We start from the raw sequence: 27,447 nt of genomic DNA, 5'->3' as shown, positions 1-27,447 counted from the left end.
GTATTAATTCATTCTTTGCTATGATCTTTGTAGCTATTGAATGCCCTGCATTGTTTGCCCCTGATCATGGCACTGTACAAGGTACACGGTATGACTTAAATGAACAGGTGTACTTTGCCTGTAAGGATGGTTACAGATTAGAAGGAAGTCCAGTCAGACAATGTCAAGCTGACCAGACATGGAGTGGTGAGGAGGTTACATGTACAGGTATGTGTTATGACAATCACATGGATGTCCGATACTTTAACTTGTGTTTCTCTCTTAGTACAAGGAGTACAATATATCAGCATTACTGATGAGAAACACATTGGTAATCTCAGTCTGCAGGAATTAACACATCATTTTAATTGTAGGATTTGAGGCACTGCATGGTGAGGTATCAATATATATTTTGTTTGCGGTAACACCGTGTGTGTATCTTGCCAGGTAGAGTTTGTTTATAGAGTACTGTGTTTCTTTATTCTACTATCGCGGAGTAGATTTATCAGATAATCAGGAGACTTCTCATTTCTGAAAAGAACTGTCCTGCTTGAGAAATACTATCCGGGCAGAAGGTATAGACAGTAGACCGATCCATTAAGCCCCGCCGCATTGCGTATTGACCAATCACACCGCAACGAAGGTCAGACACTATGGTCCGACATGCGTGCGCGTCTGCTTGGGGCGCGTGGCAGAGTTGTGCAGAAAGGCATTGGATAGCCCCACGTGTCTTGCTCACATGTGCGTAATGGGTGGAGCCTACTGGATCGGTCTATTGGCTGGGACTACTACTTTGGCTTATAGGATCAAAATTAAATGCACTGCTGCGGAGTCAGTTCTTGAAACTGTTCTCAACGTTTCGACTAGCTTGCTCTAGTCATCGTCAGGAGACTGAAGAGATAAGAGATAAATGGACTAATTTATCATTTTAATTGTTCTCATTTCTCATAATAAAGGTTTGCGGAGACATCTCTAAATGAGTTTGAGTCATTTAGAGATTATCATTACATGTAGTTACCGCAAACCTTTACTATCGTATTTCCACCATGCCACATGTGCAAAGTTACAACTCCTACTTGTTCTCATATCTTTTTTGTGTAATAATCATTTTTCTATGGTAACCCTTACTCTACTTATAATGGCATATTCCTCTCTGATTGGATTGATATCAAGATGTTTATCTGATTTTCTCTATTAGTTGTGAGATGTCCAGAACCAGAAGTGCCTGAACATGGCTTTAAGATAGCACCCAGGCTAGGAATGAATGCCACAGTGCAATATTTTTGTAATGAGGGTTACAGTCTAGTTGGAAGCCGAACAGCTAGATGTACAATGGAAGAAACGTGGTCCAATCTTGTTCCTGAATGTAAAGGTGAAATATAGTTTCTGCCTTTGAGTAGATTTTTATTTTGAGTTATTTCTTTGTTTCAGTGGTCTATTTAAAGACAGAGGATACTATTGGTAAATACTCAAAATAATTGTTAGCATAAAAACTTACTTGGTAACAAGCAACAGAAAGCTGTTGATAGTATAAAACAATGTTGAAACAGCTCCCTCTGAAGTAACATAGTTTTTGAGAAAGGAGCAATTTTCCACTAAAATATTTGAATTAGATTTGAGGTCATGATATGAAGCATCTGAAAGCACGCAACTTCGTGTGACAAGGGTGTTTTTTCTTCCATTATTATCTCACAACTTCCATGACCAATTGAGTTTGAATTTTCACAGCGTTGTTATTTTGTGCATATGTTGAGATACACCAAGTGAGAAGACTGGTCTTTGACAATTACCAAAGGTGTCCAGTGTCTTTAACTCATTTGTTGCATTTTCATGGGGGATTCATTTATTTTACATTTTCCTTTCTAAGTGTTGTACTAGCCTGAGTTCATTGGAAACTCAAGTACTGGCAAGGATTTGAAAGCTAATTATGGGCATTGTGACAAGTGCATCATCTTGTCTATGTCTAGCGCCCTCAGTTGGCAGCTCCTGCAACTGGATGGTTTCTAGCTAGCTGTATATAGTTTCACATGTTACGTTTATTCTTACTTACACACGGAGAGTTTGTGACAACACGGTTTGAGAAGCCCAGTTTATTGTTTCATAGTGAGTTATTTCTGATAGTATTTAGTTAGAGAAAATACTATTACAGGCATAGCTAGTTCAATAGTAAATAAGCATTTCAATACATTATTCCAGTATTGCCATCGTACATTCACTGTAAAGTGCACCTTATCTGAAAAATTTTATCCAAATATATCACATATCAGTTGCAGAGATACCAACATACACGATTTGGGCGTAGAAAATTCGCTATTTTTTGGGCAGACACTATTTGTCACGTAATCCGTGCCAGAGATTCCCTCGCATCCATCATTGCACGCACGCTAGTAGCACAAACCTGCATTGCATACTACACGCCAGTTTATCTGACGTCCCGATTTCACAGGGAACCAGTCTAACACAATTCATTGAACAACAGAGGGCGCTGTTGTCAAATGCCCTTATATGGTATCGGTCGTTTTGTGAACGGACGAATCGAGTTTGCAAAAGAATTTTTTGCCAAAAAACAGACGCAAAAGATATAGAGCGCCTGAAGCGAGATTTTTATAAGATAAATTTAAGAACTATGCCCCCAATGCAACAAACGAAACTTTTTGGGATGATTTGTTATTATTTTTTGTCTTCTTCATTGAAATTAATTTTGTTTTGTACTTGTCTTCTTTTGACAAAGAAAATGATATTTAATTAATTGACAAGGGTTTTTATATGAATAGGATATGATTAATCAATGTCTTTAAGATATGATTGATCAATATCTTTTTTTCATACAAAACCTGTTCCATTGGGTTAACTATGGGGCGCCGTCTGTCAATTAATTGTTTGGCACTTTTAAGGCATGTTTTTACCATGGTTTATAGCAATTAGATGTAAACCATAGAAAGTGTTGCCAAATCCTTTTTATGGTTTACATACCAGTAGTATTTGATGTGTGTAAGTTTATGGTTTACAAACCATGAACATGCAACAAACATTTGTAAATCATGGTTCATAAACCATGGAAACTTTACGCATCTTTAAAACATGGTTTATAAACCAGAAAAATTAAGCATCAAATTCATGGTTTACAAATCATGGTTTATAAACCATGAAAATTGGGTCATCTTAAAAACATGGTTTATAAACCATAAAAATTGAAGCATGAAAATCATGGTTTATAAACCATAAAAATGGGAGCACGAAAATCATGGTTTAAAAATTATGGTTTATAAACCATAAAAATTGAGGCATTTAAAAAACATGGTTTATAAACAATTAATTGACAGACGGCGCCCCATAGTTAACCACCCGTAGGGAAACCTCTGCCCAATTTTTTCAGTTTTTTTTTTTTTTTTTTTTTTTTAATTTACTGGTTTAATTAGGCTGTTTGATAACTTAATGGCCTTCATACCTTCTCTATTTTGCCTGTCTCGGGGCTTAAAACTACGTTTACACAGGTTTTTGATGCAAAATACAGGTTTTGGGGATTCAGAATACAGTTTTGTGATCCCAGAGGTTGGCATGTCTGCCTTAACTTTTGGGAGATGCTACTCTTTCAAAATTCAATGTTGGCATCTCTGCAGTTGTATGACGTTTTTTTTAGTGGTTTCGATGTTTCTTTCAAAAATCAAAAGCATACATTTGGAGAGAATTTTCTTTACAATCTTATAAGTTTGTGAAATGTAACCCAGATGCATGGTATACATTACAGTGCTAATGGCAAATTTACTGTATGTATTTGCCAAAGGAGGGTCAAATGGTTTTTTCAATTTGAACTACTGTTGTTATTTTCAGCTGATTGCACTATTCTTAACCCTCCACATCATGGTAGCTATGAGTGGTCATATAATAGATTTATTCCTGGCCGAACAGTCACACATGGAACAGTTATACAGGTTAGTCTTTAATCAAGCCTGTAATTACTACCAAACACAGTATGTACTTTAGAGGAGGGTTAAACATCAAGAAGTATTATGTATCTTATTACATGTATGTTCGATATCAAATACCAAACCACGAGGGAAACTGACCGGGTAGATTTGAAATGATTTGGCATTGAACAAAGACAAATTGTTTGGAGCGGGCTATGAACCAACCACCTCCATATTAATCTACCTGCGCTCTACCTACTGAGCTCCCAGCCCTATTGTTAGCGGTCTCCACATTTAAAAGCTATGGACAAAATAGGAAGACTGCCAACAAAGGAATAGAAAGCTCAGTAGAGCACTGGTATGTTGATCCGGAGGTCAAATTGATTCATATCCCACTCTTGTAAAATTGTCCCTGTTTAACACCAAACCATCTATTAAACTGTTGCAAAGTTTATTAATAACAAGTTTAGTAATAACAAGGATTGAGAAATGGATTATATGATGTACTTGTACCATGTAATGGATCATATTGATTGACCAGTTCGCTCATAGTATGATTTATTCCCTTCAGATTGACTGTGATAGATATTACAGTCTTAACAGCAATGAGGAGTATATGTGTGATGACGGGCAGTGGTCATTTCATTCTAAATGTGTGTGATTCTTTCTCTTCAGATTGACTGTGCTAGATATTACAGTCTTAACAGCAATGAGGAGTATATGTGTGATGACGGGCAGTGGTCATTTCATGCTAAATATGTATGATTCTTTCTCTTCAGATTGACTGTGATAGATATTACAGTCTTAACAGCAATGAGGAGTATATGTGTGATGATGGGCAGTGGTCATTTCATGCTAAATGTGATGCAGGTAATACCTTCCCCCCCCCCCATCACCACTCCAGACACTATCGGAATTACTCAAAATCATTGTTGCCATAAAACCTTACTTGGTAACAAGTAATGGAGAGATGCTGATAGTATAAAATATCGTGAGAAATGGCTCCCTCTGAATTAACGTAGTTTTTGAGAAAAAGTAATTTTCCACGTGTTTGATTTCGAGACCTCAGAATTAGATTTTGAGGTCTCGAAATCAAGCATCTGAAAGCACACTTCTTTGTGTGACAAGGGTGTTTTTTTTCTTCATAGTTATCTTACAACTTCGATGACCAATATGTTGAGATACATGTACACCAAGTGAGAAGACTGGTCTTTGACAATTACCAATAATGTCTGGTGTCTTTAAGTCAGACTAAAACTACTGGTTTTTTGTTTACCTCGACTTGTGATTTGACTTGGACTCGTTAAAAAATCATCACTGTCACTGCTGCACCACACCCACCCACATTTATCAACCCCTTACATGTAAATCGAAGAGATTAAGAAATAATGTGTGCTTATTGTGCTTAACCACTTCACGTCGTTATTTTTACAAAAATGTCCCTGCCCACCTGCAGTATTATTTTTCAGAAATTTTTTAGCTTCTTGAGTAATCTTTTTCCTTAAAAAAATTGTCATTGGCACAAAGAAACTCTGTCTTGACGAAAGGATGATGTTGTCTTTATGAGAAAATTGAGCAGGCACTCGCAGTGATTCGCAGAACCTTGGCCATGAGCCACGGCTGGAATTTTGCTTTAGGTATACAGGAATCTCTGAACGCTCAGACTTACCTCTTATTGAGTTCAATAGAATAATAAAGACTGGTGACAGCCTGTCCATTCTTGTATGACACATTTGTACAACAACAGGACAAAGGTCTGGAATTTGAGGCTACACAATAACCCCTACAGCCGATTTCACGAAACGCTGGGATTATTCTTATCTCAGGTTAGGACGAGTCACTCAACTTAACTTGTTCAACGCGACCTATGTGACGTCTAAGAATACAGAACTTAAGTTGTTCAAAGTTTAATCCTTAGCAAGGACGAGTTTGGTGAAAGCGACGGCTGGACATTTTACAAGACATGTTTTCCTGTTGTCACTCTTTGTATCAGTAAAACAAAGCATATCATTGTAGGTGCCTGCCTGTGCACTCTTCACACTGAAGTATTGGTGGATGTTCATGTGAGCCATCTGGCCGGCAGCAAAACTTGAGAAAAATCTTATTTTCTTCCATGCGTGTAAAACATCCCCAAAAATTGTCCAATACAAATTTGCGGATAAACATGTCTTTCGACGTGAGGTGGTTAAATAAACAACTGAAAATTCCTTTCCCTCTAAGTTACAATTTGTGAAAAGTATTGAACAAAATAATTTCTGGGCGGAGTTTGAAGTATTTCCTTTTAGATGATTAGTTTTGTACATTGCAGGAAACTTCATGTAACAATTAATTGCCACATGATATCTGGTTGTTTTCAACAAAACTTTGTTTGGCTTCTTCACAAGTTCCTACATTAGAAAATTGTTTTGAAGATATATACTGTATAAAAGTAAATAATTGACTCCAAATTGCAGATGAACTTTGCACTAAACTGACTGTGGTTGTATTGTTTGTTTTGGATAGCTCCTTGTACACGTAGTCAGCTCACTGTTCCTCTCAATGGTGACATCTCCTATCAACCAGAAATGAACCTAGCGGTGTCGACTATCCCTCACGGTACAACAGCTTCTTATAGTTGCCTGTATGGATACGAACAGCAGGGTCAAACTGTTACTGTGTCTTGTCACTATGGTTCATGGAATCAGCATACACCACCAGTCTGCCCGCCTAGTATGTATTCGTTTACTCTTTGGTCAAAAAATTCTTAAAACATGATTAATTATTTGTTCATAAGTGGTAAATTAATACCCAAACAAAACAGGTCCACCTAGTTGAACTGACAGTGCCATTCGAACAAAACATATCCAATGCTCATGAACGAAAACACAAAAAGTACGCAAACCTGGTAGCCGACATCTCACAAAATTGATACAATTGCAACCTCACCTGCATTGAAATTGGTTCATGTGGTGGTCACTTCTGAAGAGGATATTTGCTCGTTCACTAAAACCACAGCTTCTAAGTCTCTCAAAAACGAACTTAGTAAAATTGCCATCCTCTGTAGTTATACCATACGGACTGCTCGCCATCATGGAGGTACATGTATACTGACCAACCTAGCCTTGTTCTTAAAAGTTAAGTATTTTTGTTGCTCATTTGCTTTTCTCTCGGGTGTTATGTCTTGCGTATATATATATTTGTTTTGTCTGCCCTGCACTGTAACATGGCCAACTTTGTTGGCCCTTGAAAGTTGGCCCATGATAAATGACCTGGGTTTAGGTGTGCTTTCTTTATCCTCTGCCTATTAATATTTTGTAAACATGTATACTGATGTGCTCAATAAAGATTGATTTACTACTGCGATAAATGCAGTCTTTGACCAGACTCGTGTGGCTGGTTCTGGTGTGAGTTTTCTTTAGAGAACACATCATTGCTGAGTTTCCAAAAGCTTCTTCATTAATACACCAGCTAATTCTGAAGCTAAATCAAAACAATCGAAAACAAGAATGGTTTTTAATGATAAAGTATTGTGTAATAACTGATATTGTTCTTTGGTTGCAGAGCCCTGTGATAAGGAAATTTTACTGCATGGAAGGGTGGTCTATAACTCAGTTGGAGATGCTCACCATGGTACAATCAGGACAATTGAGTGTAGTGAAGGCTTCAACCTGGGTGGAGATGTTTCACAAGATCAGACTTGCAATAATGGGTTTTGGACTTCACCTCTCCCTTACTGTCAACCAAGTAAGCTTCATTCATTCAATCTCTTGTTATGAACACACCACTCCCTAACTGTCAACCAAGTAAGCTTCATTCATTCTATCTCTTGTTATGAACTCACCACTCCCTAACTGTCAACCAAGTGAGCTTCATTCATTCAATCTCTTGTTATGAACTCACCACTCCCTTACTGTCAACCAAGTAAGCTTCATTCATTCAATCCCTTGTTATGAACTCACCACTCCCTTACTGTCAACCAAGTAAGCTTCATTCATTCTATCTCTTGTTATGAACTCACCACTCCCTAACTGTCAACCAAGTAAGCTTCATTCATTCTATCTCTTGTTATGAACTCACCACTCCCTAACTGTCAACCAAGTAAGCTTCATTCATTCAATCTCTTGTTATGAACTCACCACTCCCTAACTGTCAACTAAGTAAGCTTCATTCATTCAATCTCTGGTTATGAACTCACCTCTCCCTAACTGTTAACCAAGTAAGCTTCATTCATTCAATCTCTTGTTATGAACTCACCACTCCCTAACTGTCAACCAAGTAAGCTTCATTCATTCAATCCCTTGTTATGAACTCACCACTCCCTAACTGTTAACCAAGTAAGCTTCATTCATTCAATCTCTTGTTATGAACTCGCCACTCCCTAACTGTCAACCAAGTAAGCTTCATTCATTCTATCTCTTGGTATGAACTCACCACTCCCTAACTGTTAACCAAGTAAGCTTCATTCATTCAATCTCTTGTTATGAATTAACCACTCCCTAACTGTCAACCAAGTAAGCTTCATTCATTCAATCTCTTGTTATGAACTCACCACTCCCTAACTGTCAACCAAGTAAGCTTCATTCATTCTATCTCTTGTTATGAACTCACCTCTCCCTTACTGTCAACCAAGTAAGCTTCATTCATTCAATCTCTTGTTATGAACTCACCACTCCCTAACTGTCAACTACGTAAGCTTCATTCATTCTATCTCTTGGTATGAACTCACCACTCCCTAACTGTCAACCAAGTAAGCTTCATTCATTCAATCTCTTGTTATGAACTCGCCACTCCCTAACTGTCAACCAAGTAAGCTTCATTCATTCAATCTCTTGTTATGAACTCACCACTCCCTAACTGTCAACCAAGTAAACTTCATTCATTATATCTCTTGTTATGAACTCGCCACTCCCTTACTGTCAACCAAGTAAGCTTCATTCATTCAATCTCTTGTTATGAACCCACCACTCCCTAACTGTCAACCAAGTAAGCTTCATTCATTCAATCTCTTGTTATGAACTCACCACTCCCTAACTGTCAACCAAGTAAGCTTCATTCATTCAATCTCTTGTTATGAACTCACCACTCCCTAACTGTCAACCAAGTAAGCTTCATTCATTCTATCTCTTGTTACGAACTCACCACTCCCTTACTGTCAACCAAGTAAGCTTCATTCATTCAATCTCTTGTTATGAACTCACCACTCCCTAACTGTCAACCAAGTAAGCTTCATTCATTCAATCTCTTGTTATGAACTCACCACTCCCTAACTGTCAACCAAGTAAGCTTCATTCATTCAATCTCTTGTTATGAACTCACCACTCCCTAACTGTCAACCAAGTAAGCTTCATTCATTCAATCTCTTGTTATGAACTCACCACTCCCTAACTGTCAACCAAGTAAGCTTCATTCATTCTATCTCTTGTTACGAACTCACCACTCCCTTACTGTCAACCAAGTAAGCTTCATTCATTCAATCTCTTGTTATGAACTCACCACTCCCTAACTGTCAACCAAGTAAGCTTCATTCATTCAATCTCTGGTTATGAACTCACCACTCCCTAACTGTCAACCAAGTAAGCTTCATTCATTCAATCTCTGTTATGAACTCACCACTCCCTTACTGTCAACCAAGTAAGCTTCATTCATTCAATCTCTTGTTATGAACTCACCACTCCCTAACTGTCAACTAAGTAAGCTTCATTCATTCAATCTCTTGTTACGAACTCACCACTCCCTTACTGTCAACCAAGTAAGCTTCATTCATTCAATCTCTGGTTATGAACTCACCACTCCCTAACTGTCAACCAAGTAAGCTTCATTCATTCAATCTCTTGTTATGAACTCACCACTCCCTAACTGTCAACCAAGTAAGCTTCATTCATTCTATCTCTTGTTATGAACTCACCACTCCCTAACTGTCAACCAAGTAAGCTTCATTCATTCTATCTCTTGTTATGAACTCACCACTCCCTAACTGTCAACCAAGTAAGCTTCATTCATTCTATCTCTTGTTATGAACTCACCACTCCCTAACTGTCAACCAAGTAAGCTTCATTCATTCTATCTCTTGTTATGAACTCACCACTCCCTAACTGTCAACCAAGTAAGCTTCATTCATTCAATCTCTTGTTATGAACTCACCACTCCCTAACTGTCAACTAAGTAAGCTTCATTCATTCAATCTCTTGTTATGAACTCACCTCTCCCTAACTGTTAACCAAGTAAGCTTCATTCATTCAATCTCTTGTTATGAACTCACCACTCCCTAACTGTCAACCAAGTAAGCTTCATTCATTCAATCCCTTGTTATGAACTCACCACTCCCTAACTGTCAACTAAGTAAGCTTCATTCATTCAATCTCTTGTTATGAACTCACCTCTCCCTAACTGTTAACCAAGTAAGCTTCATTCATTCAATCTCTTGTTATGAACTCACCACTCCCTTACTGTCAACCAAGTAAGCTTCATTCATTCAATCTCTTGTTATGAACTCACCACTCCCTAACTGTCAACCAAGTAAGCTTCATTCATTCAATCTCTTGTTATGAACTCACCTCTCCCTAACTGTTAACCAAGTAAGCTTCATTCATTCAATCTCTTGTTATGAACTCACCACTCCCTAACTGTCAACCAAGTAAGCTTCATTCATTCTATCTCTTGTTATGAACTCACCACTCCCTAACTGTCAACCAAGTAAGCTTCATTCATTCAATCTCTTGTTATGAACTCACCACTCCCTAACTGTCAACTAAGTAAGCTTCATTCATTCAATCTCTTGTTATGAACTCACCTCTCCCTAACTGTTAACCAAGTAAGCTTCATTCATTCAATCTCTTGTTATGAACTCACCACTCCCTAACTGTCAACCAAGTAAGCTTCATTCATTCAATCCCTTGTTATGAACTCACCACTCCCTAACTGTCAACTAAGTAAGCTTCATTCATTCAATCTCTTGTTATGAACTCACCTCTCCCTAACTGTTAACCAAGTAAGCTTCATTCATTCAATCTCTTGTTATGAACTCACCACTCCCTTACTGTCAACCAAGTAAGCTTCATTCATTCAATCTCTTGTTATGAACTCACCACTCCCTAACTGTCAACTAAGTAAGCTTCATTCATTCAGATCTCTTGTTATGAACTCACTTCCCATATTGTTACACCTTGGTAATGACCTGTGCAGTTTGATTGGTTGAGAACAGTGGGGTGGGTATCATCTTGATCGTTCCCAGTGTTGGTCGATTTCCAGTGCTGTGTACGAAACACCCGCGGGTGCGATGGAACAGTGAAGAAGTGTTTCTTTTATTTGAACTGTTCGTCTGCTTATTAAACTATGCATACTCCGTCATAATAATGTTGGAAGATGACAGCAGAACTTAGAGAAGAGGAATGACCATGTTACAAAGGTATAACAAAACAAATGTTGCACGCTGTCACTGGGGTCCATGGGTTTTGTACACCCTCGGTGGCAAATGGCACCCTCGGTTGTACAAAACGCCATGGATCCCGTCACAGCGTGCAACAATTGTATTTTTGTTATACTTCGGTAACAAACTGTCAAGTTTGATTGGTCGAGAACCAATCACGTGACGTGCACAAAAACGAATGTACCATTGCTAAGAATGTGCGCTACGTGTAATACACAGCGCGGTGGGTAACATGAAAAGTGATGTACACCGGTGTACAAGGTTGTAGCTAGGGCAAATTGGATGCCGGCTAATTTTGTCGAGAGCATGGTCGAGAGGGTGAGTGTACATGTAGGGGCAGCGTAGCGCCCCACAACCCGGTGGGATCAACAGGGGCAGTGTCTTTGGAAGCTGAAGATTTTTAGGTTTTGTTTAAGCTTTGATGGGTTCCCCAGGCTCTCTTTTGCCTATTCGTGCCTTGACATAGCCATTGTCAAAGGAAAAAACATGTCCAGGGAGCCATAGAAATTAAATACTTATTAAGTTTTAAAGTAAAATGTTAGGGTAAAATAAATAAAATTAATATTCTGTTTACGATTTAAATCCCATCTCAAAATAGGGTAGGTAGACTACTAGGCAGAATTTTTGAGTGTTGAATTTATCAATTGAAAAGCTTGCAGTTGCATATATTCATCAGAAGGCAATGCAGAGTGGAGAGACAAGTTCAGAAACACAGGATGACGGGACACATGTCCGATCACTGCCGCAAAATCTAGACTATTCCATTTCAAAAAGGAGCACATTAGTAAAATAGAAAAGCCATGTTTCACTGAGTTGTATTCATTGACAATTTCTCAACGAAGTGCATTCAATAAACTCAAAAATTGATTCTTGTCATTTCATTTTTTTTCAACAAGTATTAATAGACAGGAAAATCATCTAAATAAAATTCTAAATAAAAATTTAATGCAACTTCGACGACTCCACCAACATTGTCCGCCCATCAGAATAACTTTGTTTTCAACCGCCCGCCGGGCGAGTCAACCAAAATTCTTGATCGCCCGCAGGTTTTTTCACTAGCCTGCTGCATGTATGGTACAAAAAAAATTGAAACTAAAAAAAAATATAAAAAAAAACACGGAAGTGAAGTCCCTAAAATTGGACGACTTTATCTCTTAATTTATGCCCTAAATTATCAACAACCATTTGAATGAACTTGTTGTTTGAGAATTGTTTGTTTTGAACATGTTCTGATCTCCGTTTGCAACAAAATCTTCGTGAATCAACGATCGGTCAACAACACACATTGAGAAATAATTCAAAGAACTTTGGCCCGCAACGCCCTCTGTTGGCAGAAGTTGTCTATGTTACTAGAATTCCTCCAAGGCTGTGCATTGTGCATACAGTCTGCAGGCGTGATGCACAACGTTCGCCAATTCTTTACTCCGTTCGTGAGCGTGTGTTGTGAAGAAGGCTAGCCAAGAAGTCATGAATATGGATTTATTAACAGCCATCAATGGCCAATCACAGCGTGCGGAATCTTGGTTAAGATGGACTTCGGACTGTGTGTGTTATGTGCTGTGCATGCTGCATGAACCAGTGGGTGACCGTGTGAGTATTACCATGTGGTTTTGTGCATCATGGATACTACACGCACGCCGGAGATTGTGCGTGCTTTTTTTAGTACTCCATGAACTCGCAGCATTCAAGCGGCTTATTTTTAAGCAACAATCACGGAAAAGATCGCGGTTTTGGAGAGAAAATTGTTTTGATTGTTTTTACAGAAATAAAATACACATCTAATTAGGAGTTTTACATGATTGTTTTCTTTATTTTTCACTTATTTCAATGGCATTTAAAACAGTTTTACATAAATTTATGCCGGTCGGAGTTTGATATTTTTTGTTGGATCCCGGTCGGCAAAAGCTGGGGCCGGTGATAGCCGACCGGCTCCGACCGTGGTAGCTACAACCTTGCCGGTGTACATCACCTTGATCGTTCCCAGTATACAATTGTTGCACACCGTGACGGGATACATGGCGTTTTGTACACCCGAGGGGGAAAATGGCACCCGAGGCAAAGCCGAGGGTGCCATTTCCCCTCGAGGGTGTACAAAACCCATGGACCCCAGTCACTACAGTGTGCAACAATTGTTTTGTTAAACCTTTGTTTAATTGTTATTCCTCCTCTCGAAGTTCTGTTGTCATCCTCAAACATTATTACGACAGACTATTCATTGTTTAATAAGCAGACGAACAAGAAACAATTCCCTCGAACCCGCGGTTGTTTCGTACAGAGCGCCGGAAACCAACCAACGCTGGGAACGATCAAGGTGATGTACACCGGTGTACATCACTTTTCATGTTACCCGGCCAGTCGAGCCATGTAACATGCGTTTTTGTTGTGCGTCACGTGATTGGTTCTCGACCAATCAAACTTCGTAGTTTGTTACGGAGGTATAACAATGTTGGTATTTCCAGCGCTGTGTACGATACACCGGCGGGTTCGAGGGAACAGTCAGGAATTGTTTCTTGTTCGTCTGCTTATTTAACAATGAATACTCCGTCGTAATTAATGTTTGAAGATAACAACAGAACTTTGAGAAGAGGAATATTAATGTTACCAAGGTATAACAAAACAATTGTTGCACGCTGTGATTGGGGTCCATGGGTTTTGTACACCATTGGGGGAAAATGGCACCCTCGGCCTCGCCTCGGGTGTACAAAATGCATTGTATACTGTAAACCAAGTAAGCAGATTTGCCAAACAAAATTGTTTTTCCAATTTCAAATTGATTATCAGTTCCTCTTTCTTATTGTTTTCAATTATATTAATTAGTATTGTTTTCCCTGTTTATTGTAGATGCATGTTCAACGTTGACAGTCGTAAATGGAGACATCAGATATGTCAATAAAAATTTGAACCATGGAGAGACAGCTTATCTTACTTGTAATGCTGGTCTCAAACCAAGTGTTGGAGATGGCCAAGTTCGTTGTCATGCAGGGCACTGGGTTCCAGCTGACCTTCAATGCATTTCCAATGGTTTGTAAATAGTACAATAACAAGTTGTTCTTGTTAGTATTTCACAAACTGAATTTTTTAGTTTATTCATTATTTTGTGTCTTTTTATAAGAACACCAAATTTTTTTTATTTTATACAAGCTCTTTTTACTATACCAATTCAAGGAAAATACAAGGATAAATCCATTTTGCGCCATCAGCGCTCTATAATATTGTGGTAGTGTCGTCTGGCCGAGCAGTTAAGAGCACCAAATTCAAACTCTGGTCTTTCTGATCAGCAGAGTGTAGGTTAAAATCCCCAGGTGTGACACTTGTGTCCTTAAGCAAGACACTTAACCATTGCTTCGTCCTTTGGATGGGACGTAAAGCCGTTGGTCCCATGTGTTGTGTAATGCATGTAAAAGAACCCGGTGCACTTATCGAAAAGAGAAGTGTTCGCCCCGGTGTTCCCGGCTGTGGCTGCCTCTATGCGCCGTAGCACCTTGTAAACCCTGATGAGGTGCTATATAATTGGGTCTCAGCATTCATCACTGCAATTACCTACCTTTCTGAAAGTTTGTACATACATTTACTCAGCGCCTTGAGTACCTAGTTTGGTAAATACGTGTGCTATACAAGACTTTGATATTATTATTATTATCATTATATTATTATATTATCTTAGAGTGATATTCATTAATCACTGTGTGTGATACTAATGAAATCTGTAGGTAATGCTGAGTTTATTAATGACTTGCAGATAAATCATTCAACATTGCTTATGGAAAGCCAGCAGTACATACCTTCATTGGAGCCAATACTTGGAACGCAAGCTTAGCAGTAGATGGTGATAGAAGTACAGATTACAATCATGGAAGTTGCACTGATACACGTGAGTACAGTATATCAATCATATTCAATAATAGCAGAAGATACACAATGAGTCAGATGTAGAAAGCCCTGTTCATGCTTTTTGTATACTTCATAATGAGCATGAAACAATTGGATTTCTACAACTGGTAGGTGTGGCATTTGTTACAGGGTCCCTTAACAGTGGTTGGCTGAAAGGCCAGTTAAAACACCCAAGGACAGTTAACATTCAAGTGGTCCAGCTGGCTAGTTCATCGTAGTAAGGGGATCATTTCATTTGTAATAATTTATTATTGATAAAGCTGATGGACAGACCAGTGAAAAGACGAGCTTAAGGCCCGGTCAAACAGGCCTCGATAACAATAACGACATCGAGAATGTTAACAATGCTTGCCCTCGATTGGTTGAATGAGCTCGGGCGTATTCTGCGTGGAGCAATTCAACCAATAGAATGCGTTCTTTTTGCGTTGTGATTGTTACCGTTTTGGTTATCTCTGCAGTGTGACTCGGCCTTTACTGGTCCTGCTGGCAAGACGCTAAAAAAGTCAAGGGCAAACCCCGATTATGATACAAGTCCTAAGTAACAACTGTATGAGATAATTAGAGCATCAGTCATGTCAGTTGAGTGATGAGTGGCTTCAATCCAATGTGCTAGTGACATTAGGTTTCTTCTTATTACTGTAATGCAGGAAATGCTGACAATGAAATATTCTGGCGGGTGGATTTACAGGATATTTATATCATTAAACATGTTGAAATCTACAACAGACAAGATTGCTGTGGTAAGAAACATTCATAAATACCTTCCCTTTCTTCACTGTCACTTATTTAACCTTAAAATACATAAGACTTTTACTGTACTTTTAATTATGGGTGCGATCGATTAGCTTCCCTGGGTCGACTCCGCGGTGCTCACTTGGGTGAGCCCCTGGCAAGAGTTAATGGAACGATCACACTTGCCCTCTCGTGATGACGCCATGCACCTGGGCCAGCCACAAGTGACCCACTCCACAAGCAGGGCACTTGGGGCTGACCCAGGTGAGCCCCTGGTATGAGGTCAAAGTTATTCAAACTGCCCTGGGGGAAGAGCGGGTTCGACCAGGGGAAGCTAATCGGATACACCCGTAAAGGTGTGCATTTTTGTCCTCTACTCTGAAGCACCTCCATAGTTATAAATGTAACTGTCTAACTTGATATGTCTTGTGTCTACTTCAATGCTAATCATGCTGCAGTCTACCGTCTTGTCAATATACCATTTCCATCTAGTATTCAGCCACCAACCTCCCGGTCGTTGAGACATGATCATCACCTAAAATATGGCATGCCCTCTGTCTCCCTGGACTGCTACAAGTATTCATTCTACCCCCGTACCATCAGGATCTGGAATAGATTATCTTCTACTGTCGTCACAGCACCCTCCATCTAAGTGTGACACAGAGAATTCTTTTTACAAGAGATTTATTAACGATCAACAAAACCAAAAAGCAAAAACAAAAAGACTCAATGTAATAACTACTTGATTGTTCTACTACAAAACAATAAAGACATTCCAAGAAGGAAAAGATTGGACATAACACTGGTATAATCAATGCTACCAACCAGAACCAAAATAACAATAATCACAAAGATAAGTATATAAAGATGATAAATATAAACCACCAAAAATCCAGACCACTGATGAATCAATAATTCCTATAGATGGATGTATAAAAGCACACTTTGAATGATGAATAAAGAATTAAGAATTTTGTACTCACTCTACAGTTGGTGATAACAACAGTCAATCAGGCAGTAAGGGTAGGGCAATCATCAAAACTCAAGCTCCATCTTTGTAAAAATGAGCACTCCAGAAATCTTATAACTCCAAATGTATGACTCCAGTAACTTTGTGATAAACTGCACAGACGTCCACCTCACAGAGGGGTGAGTGGAAGAATGATAAGGGGGTGGTGTGGGAAGTTCAGGGTTGGACCACTGGGACCAGTGCCTTGCCCTTTGCTATGGGCAACAGCTGAACTTGGCCGCTGCTATGGGCAACAGCTGCACCAGGGGGACAGTGCACAAAAGGTGCCTGGTCACATAAGCATTTAGGCTTGCAGCCCTTCCGGAGATTAGGGTAATGGGCCCGCAAGTGTCCGACAGATTCCTCTAGTTTCTCCCTCCAATGTACAGTGTATATAATGTTCAATTTGTCTTGTCCTACACTTTGATTGCACTACTGGTCACGGCGTCTTGCTCAGCGTATCATCCCAGTTCAGCTTTTACCAGCTGTAAAGGGATTACTTCATCAAGTATCAAGTATCCATCATGGAGTTATCACATCATATTGAATGGGATTTCTTTAAAATTTGGCAAGATATTTTTTCTTGAACAGTGTTCCCCTGTAGATTATGATATTGTACCCTCGTGTTTCTTACAGAGGGAAGACTGTCTGAGGCTTCAATACATGTTGGGCTATCAGAAAATGAACCACAAAGACAATGTGGACTCCAGAAGATCAGTACAGAATCAGTAGGATCTCAGCAACCCATTCATGTAGATTGTGCTGCAGACAACCTGTATGGGCAATATATAACCATCAGATTGCCAAACAACAAAGGAAAGATGAATTTATGCGAGGTGGAGGTCTTTGGTGTTGGACCAGTTAAAAGTAAGAACTGTTTGCTCATTTCCTGTAAATATTGCTATGTGTTTCATAACATAACCCTATAATATCTTCCAGTTGACAATAGATTCATGGTTGCTGTGAAAATTATTAAAAAGCTTGATATATAAGCAAAAATGATACGGAAATCACTGAAACCAGAAAAACGAACATGTTTGTGGTAATCTAATCTTGTGAGATGTGGTTGTTATGAGTAGGTCAGAAAATGATTAGAACTGCATGATAGAGAAGCAGTAAGTGGTTTAAAGGAACATTACAGACTTGGTTTTGCTAGCAAAACAGTTGGTGGCAGTGTAAGCACTTTATGTAATCCACCATATATACATAATAAACTGACACACCTGTAGAAGTTCAAGATCGATCGACCATCTGGGTCACGAGAGAATAGTGAATAACCGAATACAAATTTTGCATTGCATCGACGCCAAAACAAAAATGAATAAAATGCTCACTGAGCGATAAACTCCAAACGCAAAATTACATTATTTATTTCTCATCAAATGTGAAATTTCCTACAGAAATATTTCAAGGGATGTTTTCTACTATCATCATTAGACCGTGTAAGTTTTATGTAATGTTCTGTGATGTTCACGGTTTTTGTTTCTTACCAATTCTGTAACAGTCCTTTAAGGTTATGGACGTAACAGTCCTTTTTAGGTTCATGGTCTGAACACAGCTGGTGGAAAACTCAAATCTCAATTAGACTCAAAGATATCTCAAATCTACCACACAAAATGCCTCTAATTGGCACTGTGAGATGTGATACAAGCATAATGACAAAATGCATGGCCCTTTCCCAGACTACAAGTATGGCAGAAACTTGTACATGTGATGTACTTTGTAACTGTATTTTGTCAAACTTTTGAGTGCAATTGTGTGATTGTTCCTCGTAGTGGGATTGGTGTATTGCACCTTTATATAACCAGTCATATGATTTGCACAGAGAAACTATTGAGTGTTGTAGCATCACTTAACTTGTTTTGTTTGTTTTTTCTTTCTCCAATATTTTATATTCACAGCATGTAAGGTCAATGATGATCCTATTTTAAAAGTATCCCTAAAGGATACAGATCTTAGAGTGTATACTGTTGTTGCTGCCACTGTAAAGGTGTATTATAACTGCACTGAAGGTTACACTCTACATGGATATGGATCCCCTGTTAACAGATGTAACAAGAAAGGTCAATGGAATGAAGCAACCCCCACGTGTCATCCAGGTATGTCATATCAAGAATTTGAGTTATTTAAAGGAAGTGTCCGTGGACACTATTGGTAATTACTCAAAATAATTATTAGCATAAAACCTTACTTGGTAACGAGTAATGGAGAGCTGTTGATAATATAAAGCATTGTGAGAAACGGCTCCCTCTGAAGTAGTGTAGTTTTTGAGAAAGAAGAAATTTCCTAGAATTTGATTTCGAGACCTCAGATTTAGAATTTGATGTCTCGAAATCAAGCATCTAAAAGCACACAACTTCATGTGACAAGGGTGTTATTTCTTTCATTATTATCTCCCAACTTCAAGGACCAATTGATCTCAAATTTTCACAGGTTTGTTTTTTTATGCATATGTTGAGATACACCAAGTGGGAAGACTGGTCTTTGACAATTACCAACATTAATATTTTACAACTTCAGCATTTTGTATCATTTGCAAAAAATGCAAATCGTCTGCAGAATTTGTATTATTTTAGGGTACATGTATGCATATGAAACCAAATTTTCATAGCACAAAGGCCAAACACCAACCAAAGTATTGTCATGGTATTACTATTTCTCAAAAGGCATATTCTGGTTCAGGAAAATATGCATAAATAGGTACTTACATTTATATGCTGAAATTAGCGGCCTAGTCAGTGGCCCTTGTGAACATGAGAAGACTTGTGTGTACTCGCTTTACACTGGCATTTTGTACAGTTGCATCAAAATTATTTGTCAAGGATGCCTGTGGTGTGCAGAACAAATTAAGACTGGGCGTATTTTCAACCCAGTAATGGCAGAAACAACTGGTACAGGATCTGTAATATATTTGTCTGTAGCACCTGATAACAAGACCTATCAGGACTTGGCAAGAGAAGGGTAGTTGGAGGAGGACATTGCTGAGGCAAAGGTCATTAATATACTTGTTTTTGGAAAGGGTAAAGGTGATATTAAAGGCAGTGGCCACTATTGGTAATTACTCAAAATAATGATAAGTTTAAAAACTTTCTTGGGTCACAAGCAATGGAAATATGTTGATAGTATAAAACATTGTGAGAAACGGCTCTCTCTGAAGTGACATAGTTTTCTAGGAAGAAATCATTTTGATTGATTTTGATTTTGAGACCTCAGTATTACATTCTGAGGTCCCGAAATCAAGCATCTGAAATCACACAACTTCAGGTGACAAGGATGGTTTTTTCTTCCATTATTATCTTGCAACTTCGACAACCAAATTTTCACAGGTTTGTTATTTTGTGCATATGTTGAGATACACCAAGTGAGAAGACTGTTCTTTGACATTTACCAAAATTGTCCAGTGTCTAAAGTAAATTGATGTACGTAGCTGAAGTTGTTTATCTAGTTCCATCTACAGAGGTAACAATACTCACAGTATTAGGCGTGCTCTTATGATGGTATAAGTTAACATATTTTTCAGTTATTTTTATTGGGTTATTCCGTGTCAAATCAATAGCCTCCAGATGCTAAACAAATTTGTTATACTTGTTTGGTCGTATGCAGTGAGTATGGTTGTATAATTTAAAATGGTATTGTACATCCTATGACCCTATATAAGAGGCATGTACATTTGACTCAGACTTTACATGTACTTTAAAATAAAGTCAGCCATATCTTTGCATATGAGATGATTGTTTGGGAAAGTTAAGGATATTGTAGGCGGTGATTATAATAATAATAACAAATCCATATATAGCACATTTACACAATATTCGTATCGATGGGATTTACATTAGTGCCCTGGTCATAGGGCCAATAACATCCCTTTAATGTTTCTCAGCTCCCTGGGCATCTGGAGTATACAGCCAGAACTACCGTGGCACTATGATGGCTTTTTCATACACAATATCAAACTCTACACTCGCAGGTAACCATTTATACCCCTGGGTGAAGAGAAGATCAAGGACACAAGTGTCACGACCGGAATTCGAACCCAAACTCCGGTGACTTGGCACCAGAACTTGAATTTGATGCTCTTAGAAGGGTCAATGTACTTTTTGTAGGACAAAAAATACAATGTCAACAGATTTTCATTAAGCTTACACAGTTTAAAGATAATGATGGTAGAAAGCTTCCCTGAAAATATTACTTGCTGAGGTGCTTTAGTTTTTGAGAAACGAGAAAAACACTGTAATGAAAATAATTTTTGTTTCAGTGATCATGAGACGAAAATTATTTTAGCATGTAAAACGTATTTTCATGACATTGTTTTTACTCATTTCTCAAAAACTACAGCACCTCAGCAGCTAATATTTGAAGGTACACTGTCTACTATCATTATCTTCAAACGGTGTAAGTTTAATGTAAATCTGTGGACATTGTGGTTTGTGTTACAAAAAGTACCCAAATCCTTTAACCACTTAGCCATGACACGCTACCAGCTGATCACATTCTTGAAGTGGTTTTATACTTGTTTATGATTTGCAGATGGTTGTAGTGTGGTTGCTCCAGAGAATGGTCAGCTTGACCAGAGTGTATCAAGAGTTAATCATGATCGGAGGGTAGCCTATTCATGTGACAGTCCCTATATCAAGCTACATGATGAAGTTGTTTGTAAAACAGGCCAATTTGAACCCGGACCACCAACCTGTATACCTAGTAAGTATCTGGGATTTTCTCAATTTGTTTTATTACAAATGTCTTTGAATCCCCAAAATTCTGAAAATGCTATCTAACAATTCTATTCCTGTTTGAATGCAGTTGGCAGTAATCACTCTCTTTAGTATAAACCCTGTTTTCTAGACACTGGAGATCCACATTGACCTTATGATCTGTCAGATGCACATGTTTTGAGAATCATTGAAGTTTGCATTACTGATAAGTCTCAGATGATTTTTTTTCCCATAATTAAATTCAGTTTTCAATTCAATTTACATTTATTTCCACAAACACATTTCCACAAATAATACAGAACTAAATGGTAATGCATACATGTACATGTATAAATCAAATACAACAAAAGTATAATGATATGGGCTGTAACTTGTCAGGAATATTAATTTAAAATACTGAAAACCAATAAAAGAAAATATAGGGCCTTGGCAAGATACCCTGCTGTAATAGCATTATGCCCTCCTCACACACTTCACACAAGTTATACAACAAGAAGATTTCCACAATATTTACTGCCCACACACATGACTGACAAATACATCTAGCAGCATAACAATTTTCCTGTTAAAACAGTTCTTTAGTTTGAACTGGTTAGTAGCTAGAAAGTGAATGCTGTTGAGATTAGTGCTGAAGTTTGTTTTATTATTTTGAAAAATATTTCACTTTGTCCATAGAAAACTGCCTCTTGGATGCAAGTCAGTTCACTAATGTACATGTATTCATAGACAATCAGAAACTATCACTAGATGAACCAGTTACCATTGATCATGGTAGGGGTGTCACTTTCAGCTGCAAGACAGGATTTCAAGTTGATCATAATACAAATACTCAGACTACATGCCGGTTTGGAGAGCTGAATTCCCCGATACCAACATGCACAGCAGGTATTTAAGACTAGAGATATTGTACACTTGTAAATATATGTCACAATTGTTCTGTATTGTCAACCTCTCCTGTGATGTCATTCCCCATCGTTCCACTACAATGTATGAATGGCGCAATGGGTACATGTTAAAACAATATAGCGCTATTTGTGTGAAATAATGGAGCGATTGAACAATAGCATGACGTCACAGGTGAGGGATAGGTCGTACAATCAGGCATGTGAGATTTCCTGTTGAGGAAAAGCTTTGATTTTACTCTTTTTTACTTTGTGTGTACAAAAGTATAGGAATATTATTTTTTTCACTTGTTTTTCTTTCCCGGTTTTCTCTTCTTTTCCTCTTCTTTCATGGATATTTACTCACATGCCTGTCTTATGACCTCAATGTTTGCACCATTTTGTAGGGTCAAAATTTTGACTTCATAAAATGGCTGACCGTGTTTCTTTGCGATGTGAGAGGAAAAGCTGTGCAATTTCAGGGCATGTATGTGTGGGATATGATTGGCCCTCATGCTTTGCCCTCATGCCATTCCCACCAACGATTGACTTGTACCGCGGACATTATTCTATATTTATTATGGCAGCCTCCTAAGTGAGCAAGAGCTTGAAACTAAGGTTGGAAACATTGATTAAATGATAAACTCAGACCCAGTTTCACTTCACTTGATGAACTTCAATGGGCACACTTTAAAGAAACACAATGCCTTGGATCAGTCGGGTTGGTCTTTGAAAAGCGTTTGAAACTGTTTAGAAAGACATTCTAAAACAGAGTATACTGATCCACACATGTATCACTCGAAATTGCACGGTTTTCCTTTTACGTCGCAAACTAACACGGTAGGCCGTTTTATGGAGTCAAAATTTTGACCCCACAAAATGCCCGCCAAGTTTCTACGCGACGTAAAAGAAAAACCCTGCAGTTTTGAGTTATGTTTGTGTGGATCAATATATTCTACTCTTAAATTATCTACATGTATCTAACCATTTGCATTTCATAAAAAACAGCCCCAAACGCTTTTCAAAGACCAACTCGACCGATCCAAGGCAACATGTTCCTTTAATTTGATGACAGTAGCCAGCATTATGCAACCATCCTTTGATTTGATATTACCGTAGTTTCTCTGTTTTCCTACAGTTCATTGTCAACAGCCACCTTTCATGGAGCATGGTTCCTACAGTATTGTATTTGGTGATTCTAGTCTGACATATAAAACATCAGTCCGTTATCAGTGTGATCAAGGATATATGTTTCAAACGGGTGATTTATATGTTTTCCGAAGATGTTCTTCAAGTGGTAATTGGGGTGAAGACCTCCCATCCTGCCAGTCGCAAGCAGGTGAGATTACTTTTAAGAATGCTTAGTAGAGTTGATATTATAAGTTAATGTATATCACACAAGCGCGAGTGGAGTACGGAAAACTACAGCGCTTCTGCATGCCATATCCAACAAGGCCGAAGTCCGATTAGGATGGGATGCAGATGTGCTATATTTTTCCGTATTCCCAAAGAGCGCGTGTTTTAACAAATTTATCACCCAGTCACAACCTCATTTATAAAGAAACAAAGGAACAACTAAACTTAAAGCCAATATACACTTTCGGTAAACAGTATTGTCCAAGTCCCACACTTCGTGTATCACAACTTATTTATAAAATAACAAACCTGTGAAAATTTAGGCTCAATCGGTCATCAGAGTGGGGAGAAAATAACGGGAAAACCCACTCTTGTTTCCGCACGTTTCGCCGTGTCATGACATGTCTTTAAAATAAATCCGTAATTCTCACTATCGTTTTAATGTTTTCTCAAATAGTAAAGCATTTCATTGAATAATATTTCAAGAGAAGTCTATCACCATTTCCTTCTGTAAACCCTGTAAATTATTTGTAAATCTGTGCACTTTTTTTTTTCTGTACCGAAAGTGTATAATAGCTTTGAACAACAAAAAATCTTCATTTGCAAGTCTGGAACCATTTTATTGTATTTATAGCCATTGACTTGAATCATTTTCGTCAATAAGTCTGCAGAATGACGTCACACTCATTAAAAATTTGCTAAACAAAGAGTTGGGGCAAAATAATTACTTTTTTATTATGACAAGCGTCACACCTGCGATGCTTAAAGCCATTGGACCCTTTCGGTTCAGAAAAAAAAATAAAAGTTCACAGATTTGCAAATAACTTACAGGGTTTACAGAAGGCAATGGTGAAAGACTTCTCTTGAAATATTATTCCATGAAATGCTTTACTTCTTGAGAAAACAGCAAAACAATATAAATTCTCGTTAACGAGAATTATGGATTTATTTTAAACACATGTCATGATACGGCGAAACGCGCGGAAACAAGGGTGGGTTTTTCCGTTGTTTTCTCCCGACTCCGATGACCAATTGAGCCTAAATTTTCACAGGTTTGTTATTTGATATAGAAGTTGTGGTACAAAAAGTGTGGGCCTTGGACAACACTGTTTACCGAAAGGGTCCAATGGCTTTAAAGGGAAGGTACACGTTTGGTAATTACTCAAAACAAATATCAACTTAAAAACTTACTTGGTAACGAGCATTGGTGAGCTGATGATAGTATAAAACATTGTGGCTCCCTCTGAGGTAGCATAGATTTTGAGAGGTAATTTATCACTAATAAAAGACTTCTATAGCTGGAAGTCTTTCATTCCTATCTGAAAGCACACAAATTCGTCCAACAAGGGTGTTTTTTCTTTTATAATTTTCTCCCAAATCCGATGACCAATTGAGCTCAAATTTTCACAGGTTTGTTATTTTATGCATATGTTGAGATACACCAAGTGAAAGGACTGGTTTTTGACAATTACCAATAGTGTACCTACCCTTTAAAGTTTTAATTTTCTGAACGTTATTTTGCGACGATCCTCATGCACAAAATTTAGAATGTAATTTTTGCGCTGATCCTCATACGGAGCGTGACGCATTGTTTAATAAGCAGATGATCAGTTCAAATAAGAAATAAGAGTTTTTTCGGGGGGGGGGGGGGGTGGGGACTGGTCACTTTGAATGATTCTGCAAAGTATCATCCCATGTTAGGTTAATCTTATTTCTAATCTTATTTTCATGTTTTTTTTGTGTATCATAAGTTTCAAGTGGAGATGATGTGCAAGAATGCAGAAGACCTTCAATTCAACAAGCGCTTATTTATCACCAACGTCAAAATATAGCAGGTTCTAATATCATCTTTGTGGATGGAGATGCTATTACAATTCGCTGCAGCCGTGGTTTCATAGTAAATGGAAAATCATCAACAACCTGTAGGAATGGAAACTGGCAACCATCTCTTCCAAGTTGTGGTAGAATCAATTGATTTTATTGGATTTATTTTTGTGTATTTTTAACCATCTTGCTATTTTGACCATTTTTTTTTATCCTGCATTTTAATGTTTTCTTGGGTGTACAGCGCTTTGAAACAGTGTTAAAGTGCTTTATAAATGCATTTAAGTTAAAGGCAGTGGACACTATTGGTAATTACTCAAATAAAATTGTTCATAAAACCTTTCTTGATTACGAGTATTGGGAAGAGGTTGATAGTATAAAACATTGTGAGAAACAGCTCCCTCTGAAGTGACGTACATTTTCAAGAAAGAACTAATTTTCCACGAATTTGATTTCGCGACCTCAGATTTAGAATTTGAGGTCTCGAAATCAAGCATCTGAAAGCACACAACTTGGCGTGACCATGGTGCGACAAGGGTGTTTTTTTCTTTCATTAATATCTCGCAACTTTGACGACCGCTTGAGCACAAATTTTCACAGGTTTGTTATTTTATGCGTATGTTGAGATACACCAACTGTGGAGACTAGTCTTTGACAATTACCAAAAGTGTCCAGTGTCTTTAAAGTTAAGTTTAAGACTATTTAAGTGCAGAGAACGCAGGGTGAATGCAGTACAAACTGTTTCTTTAAGTGACTGACGCTAATAGACCTGGAATATTGTACAGTTAGCACTCATGAGCACGGAAAAGTCCTATTGAAGTTTTTGTTCAACTGTTTTTCATGGATAGCATTTTATTGAAAGTTGTAGCAGCATTACTTGTATCTGGACAAAACCATGAAAGGTTACCAAAGAAAAACTCATTCATTTGTCCAAAGGCCAACGAGTGCACTGATTAAAACTATTAAAAAAAACGCGTACAGCTGAGAGTAGGCCTACATGTTGCTTTTTTTTCTCTGGAAAGTCATTACACACCAGCAGCCGATTTCACGAAACTTTACGCAACTGCGTAAGTCCACTTGCGCAATGTTTATGACGCAACTTACGCAATAAACGTGGCGCAAGTGGGCTTACGCAGTTGCGTGAAATCGGCTGCAGCCCTCTTACTGAATGTGACACTGACCTGGAAGGGTTATTAACCACTCGAAGACATACAGTTTACATGAAAACAGTTTCAGGACATGCAACAGAGGGAGCCTGATAAACAAACAAAAACATATTAATTTTTTTTACACTCATACACCGATGTGTGTTAGCACTGTATACTCAGTACTTTCCCGAGTCCTGTGAAAAAATATCACAGGCATCTTACTTGGGATTTGCCCAGTAGCTATAGGCCGTTCGAATCCTATGTTTTGGCAGCGGGTACCGCAACGATATATAATAGATGTTAAATTTGCATCGGGGATAAAGAATATTAATTTTGGTTTTTACCCATACACCGATGTGCGTTAGCTACTGGGCAATCTCGGCAATATTCTTTATCCCCGATGCAAATATTCATCTATTATATATCGTTGCGGTATCCGCTGCCAAAACATAGGATTCAAACTGCCTCTAGTTGCCGGGCAACCTCGGTAGTCTAGTTGGTAATACACTGCTCTAAAATTGCACAGGTCGTGGGTTCGAATCCCATCCGAGTAATATGCCTGTGATATTTTTTCACAGGACTTGGGGAAAGTACTGAGTATA

General features: G+C 38.2%; 1 protein-coding gene across 4 annotated transcripts in view; it reads left to right on the top strand.

Moving 5' to 3' along the window:
• LOC139948540 (sushi, von Willebrand factor type A, EGF and pentraxin domain-containing protein 1-like) overlaps nt 1–27,447 on the top strand; it is a 62,606-nt gene that overhangs the window by 16,602 nt on the left and 18,557 nt on the right. For all 4 annotated transcript variants that reach the window (XR_011787454.1, XM_071946722.1, XM_071946720.1 and 1 more), the window contains exons 9-23: nt 34–207; nt 1,178–1,351; nt 3,811–3,911; nt 4,667–4,757; nt 6,390–6,596; nt 7,428–7,610; nt 14,134–14,313; nt 15,032–15,163; nt 15,831–15,923; nt 17,561–17,791; nt 18,826–19,023; nt 21,452–21,622; nt 22,312–22,521; nt 23,656–23,856; nt 25,625–25,834. Coding sequence is in view for 3 of the 4 variants with exons in the window: in XM_071946722.1 (XP_071802823.1) it covers nt 34–207; nt 1,178–1,351; nt 3,811–3,911; nt 4,667–4,757; nt 6,390–6,596; nt 7,428–7,610; nt 14,134–14,313; nt 15,032–15,163; nt 15,831–15,923; nt 17,561–17,791; nt 18,826–19,023; nt 21,452–21,622; nt 22,312–22,521; nt 23,656–23,856; nt 25,625–25,834 (2,556 nt within the window). In the remaining variant the exon portion in view is untranslated. The remainder of the gene's footprint in view (nt 1–33; nt 208–1,177; nt 1,352–3,810; nt 3,912–4,666; nt 4,758–6,389; nt 6,597–7,427; nt 7,611–14,133; nt 14,314–15,031; nt 15,164–15,830; nt 15,924–17,560; nt 17,792–18,825; nt 19,024–21,451; nt 21,623–22,311; nt 22,522–23,655; nt 23,857–25,624; nt 25,835–27,447) is intronic.

The sequence above is a fragment of the Asterias amurensis genome, chromosome 15 (genome assembly GCF_032118995.1).
Source record: "Asterias amurensis chromosome 15, ASM3211899v1".
NCBI classification, from domain to species: Eukaryota; Metazoa; Echinodermata; class Asteroidea; order Forcipulatida; family Asteriidae; genus Asterias; species Asterias amurensis.
Note: the sequence above shows the minus strand (reverse complement) of the source record. Positions and strands in the feature narration are given on the sequence as shown.